This window comes from Cibotium barometz, chromosome 38 (genome assembly GCF_041138505.1).
Source record: "Cibotium barometz isolate CiBa-2024 chromosome 38, ASM4113850v1, whole genome shotgun sequence".
NCBI classification, from domain to species: Eukaryota; Viridiplantae; Streptophyta; class Polypodiopsida; order Cyatheales; family Cibotiaceae; genus Cibotium; species Cibotium barometz.
In genome coordinates, this window is record NC_141083.1 from 8799196 (window position 1) to 8808761 (window position 9566).

Sequence of the window (9566 nt, forward strand, 5' to 3'; positions counted from 1 at the left end):
CGTCGACTGATTTGCCAACCACAAGCCTATAGGGTACAAGATAGATGCATGCCTAAATGCTATCCATGGCACTCCTATCCTCAATCAAACCCTTAGCCATTCCTAAAAACAAACCCCTATTGGATCCCTAAACCTCTCCTACAAGCCCAACACTTCTACGAGGGCAATCATCAAATTTGGATTCCCAAATCTCCCTAACCCCAACTTCCACCTCACATCGCTCTGTAATCACCTATCTTTCAATGGAAAACCAAGGTGGCCTCCGCCATAAGGACTGCCTAGGAAAAAGGGAAGTAGAAGCTTCATAATGACACTCTAACCCCCATTCTACCAACAGAGCTGACTATTGATATACCCTCAACGTCGGCAACTCCTCCACCTGTCATTGTAAAGCTACAATGGAGAACTACAACACCATTATCAACTCCTTTAGTCTTGGGTACTTCCTTGCATCGGCCTCTGAATTCCTCAAGGAAGTAACACCCCCCACCTCGCCATCACCAAATTGGAATCGACTTCTCACCTTGGCGAATTGGGCACGTAGTCAGTACAAAACCTGCAATGGGGTGCTGTCAACATAGCCCATGGGCACAAAACCTGATTCAGGGTGCCCCAACCAGAAAAAAGAAGAAACAAAAGTACCAGGACTGTATCATAACTGCCACGGCCGTACTAACCTGATTTGCCACAGCCGTTCTAATCCACAAAGTGAAGTGCCCCGGTCGTTCCATCCTCAACCCATCTACCACGACCTTTCCAGATTTGCCACAACCCCACCAACTGTGTTCACAAGGCCATAGTTGTTCCCTTCTCAGTCGGTTTGGTACTCTCATTCCCATCAATGCCACGCTCGTACCAAATCCGAAACAGAGATGCCCCATCCGTTCGATCAAGATGCCGCAACTGTTCTCTCAAGTTGCCACATGCCACACCTTTTTGATCAAGATGCCACGGCCGTTTCGCTAGTAATCCCACACCCATTCCATCCCAAATCCCACGACCGTGCCCTTCTGAGAAAGTATAAATATGGGTCCCACCCCCTCATTTCCTCACTTTCATCTCTTCTTGTAGCCAAACTCTTGCAGTTTTTTCTCTTGAGCCTTCACATCCTCACGATTTTTCTACACCATGACTGACACCTCGGACTCATCCAAGGAGGTCCTCCACCATACCTCCATCACCATACCTCCATCAGGAGAAAGCGCCCGATAGGGGGCAGATTTGAGGAATATGCCTCTGCCATCCCACACAACTGTTACATATGGAAGAATCCCTTATGAAACGGGTGAATGGCCACACCATCCACTCCCTAATGAAGAACAACCACAAGGTGAAGTATAAGCTCCTCTACTTCACTGAACCGTGCTACAGGGCAATCACAAACCCTGTGGTTATAACTATGCTAGAGCAGTTGGACTTGTGGAGATTGCCCACTCTAGAGCCATGGGGGGCAGATCTATACAACAGTTCGTACTTCACAGAGACCTATGATGCCAACCTGCACATCGAGGATGTTTTGGACAATGAAGGCCATAGACACAGGGTACAACTCAACATAGAGCTTATCAGATATGCCTTGAAGCTCCCCAACCTAGACCAACCGTATGTTAGGCTCACCAATTCTCCTAAGTGTTAAAACCCTAAGATCTCTCTAGATAATTGTTATGCATAAACATGCATAAATCAGGCATAAACTCATCCACCCAACCACCCTTGAGCCCAAGGGATGCACACATGAATTATAAATGAAATACATCATACCTCTACCTTGATGTCCCATACCATCAAGAGGTATAACTCCAATCCAATAGCATGTAGCTATAGTGTGAAATGGTAGGTGAGTAGATATGGACCTCTACACAAGAGACCATAGCCTACGCCTCCAAGCCCCCAAGCCTCCAAGCTTCCCTTGAGAGTGCCCCATGCCCCTATTATATAGGAGGGCCCTCAAGTGACTCTTGACTTTCCATTTCCCATGTGTGACCCTTGGATGCCTAACCCTAACCTTAACCCTTAAGGTTAGTCCTAACCCATGCTCCACTAGAGCTTGTTCCCATGCTCCCATGCTCACAAGCCTAATGTGGGTTAGCCTCCTAGTATATGCACACATAATGTGCATATAACATAGCATACATAATGTACATATAACATACTTCCCCTCTCTCTGAAAACATTGCACTCTTGCAATCAAAAGAAGGAGAACTGTGTTGAACAATCTCATTCAACTCCCAAGTCGAATCCTCTATTTCCCTATTTTTCCACCTAATTTTAATCTCAGGGATTAGTCAACTACAAAGTTTCCTTTACCTGAATTCAAGTACCTTATCAAGTTCAACGAGTTCTTGAGGAGTAACTATGTTATTCTCACCTCCCAGTTTCCCTTTCAATCTATTGATATGAAAGACTGGATGAACTCTAACATGTGGAGGTAGTTTTAAGTTCAAACGTAACCGTGCCAATCCGATGTATAACTCGAAAATGGACCACAATATCTAGGAGATAAATTCGAGCATTTTTCTATTGACAAAGTCTGAGAATCTTTAGGAATATTAAAATAAACCAACGCTCCTGGTTCAAAAGACCGAGATGAGCGTCCCCTATCAGTATAAAATCATACTCTATCTTGAGCACTCCTAATAGAATCTCGAGCTTCGGTCATCATTTCTTGCATATCTTGCAAGAAATCCCTCGATGCATCAATCTCGATGTCCTTAAGACGGACATCAATAGGTGCCCTGGGTTGATACCCATACATAAGTATGCATGGACTAAAACCAATAGCCATATATTTAAAACTGTTATAGGCAAATTCCATCATTGGAAGATATTTTTTCCAATATGATGATTTTCTAGAGACATATGCACAAAGCATATACTCTACAATAATCTGATTCATACGCTCTGTTTGCCCATCAGACTACGGATGATCAGAGCAATTCACATTCAAAGTAACTTCCTCGTTGTAAACCATTCGGAATAAAGTAGGAAAACATGGCATTATAACAGTAGAAACCAAGGGTCATCGGCGCCCCGACATACCCACATCTGCATATGGAATAATCGACATCCCGAGTTACCCATATCAACATAGAGAGTCTATCATCAGCGTCTCGATGAGTCACATATGTCCATCCGCAAACCATCAGGTTGACTGTATAAATCACCTAAATTATGGAACTAGAGAAAGAAATGCCCACAAAGGAAGAATCCAAATTTCCTTATCCGAACACAACAAGATAAACTTGTTTGAACTCTAAAGAAAGAGATTTCAACAAGTGAAAATGCCGACGAGATTACCCTCATCAAAACATGCAGGCTATAGATAAAAGAAGTTTATCTAGAGAATACCCACACTATAACTTCTAGTGAATTTAGAAAATGAGATTGTCTTTGAATGTTGAGGTCAACATCCTAAGTGATGTAAGCAAAGCAACAATCTTGAACCCAAATTATCCCATAAGATAATATATGTGAGGGATCACCAGCGTCCCATACCACCATGATACCACCCATACATACCTTAACAATTTAAAAACTCCCTAGTATGCCATCTAGGAAATCTGAATAAAATCCTGTATAAAAGGAATAAAATGGCCTTATCCTAGACTTTCACATTCTAAAATCTGTCTCTATATTCCTGAGACCACATCAAGGAATAACCCTTATCGAGTATATTATTAGGTAAATAACCCACATCTATCTAATGTCAGCACGAGAAAACATACTTCAACATTAAATAACCCTCAAAAATATTAAATTCTTGAGAAAAAGAATTATCATGATTTTTTTCTAATTTTCTAGGGCCTCAAAATATAATAATTTTAAATTCCACCAAACCTATCTTATGGCATTCCTAACCTATTTTTTTCCAAAAAATTTTTAGCAATTAATTTTGCCAAAATACCATTGATATTTTATAAATACCAAATTTTAGGATTTTTAAAAATAATTTCTAGAATATTCCTTATTTTTCCCTGAGAATCCCATCGTTCATGAAATTTCCAATTTCGCTTGACAATTCTCAAATCTAATGAAAATCTATAATTTTAATGGATTTTTTTAATTTTTTGGGTCAAAAAATATATTTTTAAAGGAATTTGAATGGTCACGAGCGCCCAAATGGACACACCACATGCCAAACACTAACCCTACATTTTCTCGAAATATAACATAACCTTTGTCTAATTTTCTACTAATTTTTGGGAATTTTTTGAAAATTTTAATTAACCCTGAATGCATTTAGAATACGAACGGTCAAAAAATTTTGGAATCCCAATGGTTTTCCCGGAATACAGAAAGCCAAAAGTTTTGGGAAAATGAAAAGACAAAAAAAAAATCGGAATGTGAAAGGTCAAAAGTTTCCTGAATATGGAAGGTCAAAAGTTTTTCCGGAATTCGGAAAGCCAAAAGGATTCTCGGGAATGCGGAAAGCCAAGAGTTTTCCGGAAGATGAAAAGCCAAAAAATTTTAAGAGAAAAAAAATTCAAAAATTTCCAGAGATTTTTTCCTCAAATCCCATAATTTCTCATAATTTTCAGGCTTTTTGCAAGCTTTTTTTCGAAACATTTTCAAAAGTTTTTTTTTAAAAAAAAAACTCATTAAAAAAATAGTAATAATAAGCTTTAATATAAAGCTTATATAAAATTTTTATGGGGGGGGCGTTTTTTTCACCGGTGGTGGCTGCTGCGCAGCCCCCCCGCTCCCTGCCACCTGCGTGTAGAAGAAATGAAGGAGGAAGAGAGATGATTCCCTCTTCACTCTTCTCTCCTCTCCACCTTCTCCAATACCTTCCCTCTCCACCCTCTCCTTCTCTATTTAGAGAGAAGGCTGATTATGTCTTAGTTAATTTGTTTTAATTAACCTTAACCACAATTAAACATTAATTATGATTAATATTTAAAAAATCTCTTTTAAGAGAAATTCACATGGAAAAAAGAAGGAAAAATCAGAATTGAGAGGCAGAGAGGATCCCACACACACGGAAGAGCATTTCATGCATCAACATGCTGTCCCCTATACTGCATTTCAGTAGAAAATTGATAGAAATTTGATCGCATACTCGCAAAAATGTATTAAAAAATACATTTTTAACCATAAAAATGCTTTTAAAAATTCTAGAAAATTAGGAAAAAAATTTTAAAAAATTAGAAAAAAATTCCTAAATTTTTTAGAAATTTAGGGAATCCATTCTACCAAAAATATCCACAATAAAATATGTGGTATTTTTATAAAAATTTCCATTAATGCTTATTTTAAACCATAAAAAATAGAAAAAAACACCATTAAACTCACGGAATTCCCCTGCAACATCAATTCGTCCATTGAATTGTAGTATCACGCGTTCCAATCGCCATATCGACGATCCACGTACAAATAATCAACACAAATCAATAAAATAATATTTTTATTAGTAAATATTAAAATTTACTTCAAAAAAATCAACAACAATTAACTAGAGATTGCTCTGATACCACTGTTAAAACCCTAAGATCTCTCTAGATAATTGTTATGCATAAACATGCATAAATCAGGCATAAACTCATCCACCCAACCACCCCTGAGCCCAAGGGATGCACACATGAATTATAAATGAAATACATCATACCTCTACCTTGATGTCCCATACCATCAAGAGGTATAACTCCAATCCAATAGCATGTAGCTATAGTGTGAAATGGTAGGTGAGTAGATATGGACCTCTACACAAGAGACCATAGCTTAAGCCTCCAAGCCCCAAGCCTCCAAGCCTCCCTTGAGAGTGCCCCATGCCCCTATTATATAGGAGGGCCCTCAAGTGACTCTTGACTTTCCATTTCCCATGTGTGACCTTGGCAACCCCCTTTCTTAAAGCTCAAATGTGTGGAAATGACGATCATCTACCACAAATAGTCCCTCAATAATCACTTTTAAGCTTTGCTTAATGATTTGGTTAACTGATTCAATGATTAGCTGGACAATCTGGATCTTGGTAGATGATGTGGAAATTCTAGAGAGCAAAAAACACAGTTTTTTTGAGGTTTTTATTTTTGTTTTTCAAGATTTTGCTTAATGTTTTTTGAGGTTTTTTTGACGTGATAAGGGTGCTTAGGAACACTCCAATGCCATGATTTTTCACTCAATTTTACTAAAAAAATACAAAGATTAATACCTTGATTAAGCTAATCTTGGCCAAAAATATAGAATTGCTAATGTACACTAATCGAAGACTAATGCTCATAGTAATGATGGAATCAACCAAGCAGAGAGATAAGCTACCTCAATCACACTCAGAAGAGCTTGCTCTTCATTCCATCACTCCCATGAGATAAAGAATATAAACAAACAATCAACAAAAAATACAAAAAAGGTTAAGGTTAGAAGGAAAGCCTTTTTTAATCACGCAATTCCACTCTTAAACACCCAACTAGCACACATAATCACTCAAAACAACTCAATCCCTACTCTAGAATATCTCCTTAACATTCAACCAAGGATTTGCATCCAAGGGCAAGAAAGAGTGATAATAATGGAAGAGTTTTGAGTAGATGATAACTCTACTTTCTTATCTCATCCAAGACTAATTTGATCCCTGGGAGGTGGTGCCGTTTGTTCATGCAAGAATCTTCTTACTCTCTAGCAAGGAATGCACACTCTTAACACATTCCAAATATGAGCATACATTCACATGACCAAGCAAGAAAGATAAAAAGAGCTCAAGAGAAGCAAAAAGCATTGCACTTGAGAAATAATTGAATATCATCCATTCACATTGTCAAAAGTTGTATATATACAAGTGCGATCGCCCAACTTAAGTGGGTGCCCATTGCCTATGTCTACCCATATATACAAGGTGTATGGCTAGCTTTTAATACATCATTGGGCCCATGGCCATACATAATGTGAACTATTTTCAAGCAAGAGTTTAGGATTTCACACGTACGGAAGAGTTTAACAAGGTGAACGCAACTTTTATGGATGAAGGCGGTTAAGGGGTGAAGGACATGTAGAAACACTAAAGGAGGAAAGACCGACTAGAGAAGGTCATTGGACTCCAAGTTCCATAAGTATTGGGAAGTAAATAATGAATTAATTCATTTCAAATAGTAAGGAACATTTAATCCAATTAAATATGGATAAGGGCCTTATGAAGCTCGCTTTCCCACGCAATCTCGTTGTTGTGTCCTCTATATGCTTCCTCCCATCCCCTTGTGCAGTATGCTGCTCTGCGAGCCTTTGCACCAAGTAGAGACGATTATCTTCCCCTCCTTTTACCCTTGGGCTATGTATGCCTTTTTCCCTTTTCCTCCAAGTTGGTCTCCATAATCAGTAGGCCTGTCCTTGGTTGACAAAAGGTCTCCTTTTTAGCCCACCACTAAGGGACCTATTCAGCTTATACAAAATGCAACAGAGCAAACATGATTCAATGTAAGTTTTGTCGCCCAAGTGATATGTGCAACCAAAGTGACAAGTTTGCTCTGTGTATCATGCTCTGTCAAAACCGTAGCATTTTTTACATTGTGCTGAAACTTTCTCTACATGATTTTTAAAGCGATTTCTTCCATTCATGAATCTGGTACAATCAATGAAGTCTTCCAAAACAACCTAGGAGCTAAGATTTTCTTGAGGAGAAGTATGCCAATAATCATTTCATGTCAAGGGAAAAATTTAGACTAACATGTTTACTTGGTAATCTGTTGGAAGGGAAATTTATGGAAGCCTTTCTTTGGATGGGTAAAATTTTTGTGGCCCTTATGATGTGAAGGGTAAAAAATCTTTGCTTTTTATGCACGTTTAGCATATAGTATATGAAATGATGTGGCGGTGGGAATACATACGATCGAATAAATAACGCTTTCTGGCTTGATAAACACGGCCCTATAAGCACATAGTTTCAACGCGCATTGTCGCTCTTCTCCAAGCTTACAAATACCTGCCCGTTGTTTGCAAGGTCTCAAGCAAACGTGCAGATCTAGTCTCTTCAGGTTGGTCTTAACCCCTTTGTCTCTTTGTTTTTTCATCTTCAGCTGTTAGATCTACTGGTTTGTTAAGCATGTAAGAACGTGCAGGTTTTACTCTGCTGTAGTACTTTACCTAGGTTTACTACAGGAATGTTGATTTCTCCCCTCCCTTTTGTTGCGCATTGTGAGTTCCTTCTTTTTGTCGCTTTGATTTGCAGGAGTGAGCACTATGGCTGCTATCACAGAGAAAACTGAAGGCAAGATCAAAGATGCCCTTGGCGGGGATGCTCACAAGAAGGATAAAGACAAGGAGGAAAAGCAAGACAAGGTGAAGGATGGGGACCATGCCGGCGAAGAGAAGAAGAAAAGCAAGGATAAACACAAGGATGATTGTGTAGATGAAGAGAAAGAGAAGAAAAAGAAAGACAAGGATAAGCACAAGGAAGATGATGCACATGAAGAGAAAGATAAGAAGAAGAAAGACAAGGAGAAGCACAAGGATGACAAGGAAGGGGAAGAGAAAGAAAAGAAAAAGAAAGACAAGCACAAGGATGATGGAGATGAAGAGAAACATGAAATGAAGGAAAAGAAGAAAGACAAAGATGATGAGGGTAAAGACAAAAAGGAGAAAAAGAAAGACAAGGGCGAGGAGAAGGAGAAGAAAAAGAAGGAGAAGAAAGAGCACACAAAGGAAGATGGCGAAGACAAGAAGAAGTGCAAGGATAAGGAGGGCAAAGAGGAAAAGAAGCACCACAAGGACAAGGACAATGGGGAAGACAAGAAGAAGTACAAGGATAAGGAGGACAAGGACCATGAGAAGAAGCACAAGAAGGAGAAGCATGAGGAATAGGCATTTTGGCCTTTGTTGGGATTTTACCTTCTTATGATCTTCACTAGGCATCTATAAAGAATAATGGTCTTCACCAGACATCTACCATTTGTTGATACCAACCCAGAGGCTTACTTTTATTTAACTTTGTTTCAAGCTATGTTGTCCCCACCTACTGAATCTCAAGGATTCACGTAACTGTTTTGTTGGATGTTTTTTTCCCCCCCGAGAGCAGCAAGTTGATCTTCCATGAATGGGGACCCATTAGCCAAGTCTTCTAGCTCACCTCTTCCGTTTATGTTTTGTGCTTTGATGAGTTGGTGAGGTATATATATATATATACCTCTCAATATATATGTATATATATATATATAGACGTATATTGAGGAGGGATATCTTCAAGATGTGCAAGTCCGACCTCTTCCATTTATATGTTCCAGAATTGTGAGTAGGATGAAATTTGAAGCATTGTCAAATCTCCTCACTCTACCATATGCGTAATATAATGCGAAATGCCAACTCAATTCAATAGCTGATATGGATTTATAAAGATGGAAACAACGAAAGTTTCGCAGTTTTCGAGGTCTTTATTGATTGGTTCATGTTGCCCAATCCCCACTTCATGTGATCCTACAACCATAATAACTGCATTATGTGCTTCACCCATCACTTGGCCGCATCTGCTGCGCATATTCAGGTCACCTGATTGTCATGCATGACGAAGGAGGTATGATGCAAATAGTAAAATTATATAAACTATTGTTGTATATAACTGTTTAGAAGCGTTCCCAAAACCTGCA

General features: G+C 38.9%; 1 protein-coding gene across 1 annotated transcript; it reads left to right on the forward strand.

Annotated features, from left to right (window-relative positions):
- Positions 1–7821: 7821 nt before the first annotated feature.
- LOC147616310 (uncharacterized) lies at positions 7822–9020 on the forward strand. The gene is made up of 2 exons (XM_086777376.1): positions 7822–7961; positions 8156–9020. The coding sequence occupies exon 2, from the start codon at positions 8167–8169 to the stop codon at positions 8785–8787; it is 621 nt and encodes a 206-aa protein (XP_086633502.1). The 5' UTR covers positions 7822–7961; positions 8156–8166; the 3' UTR covers positions 8788–9020.
- The last annotated feature ends 546 nt before the right edge of the window (positions 9021–9566 follow it).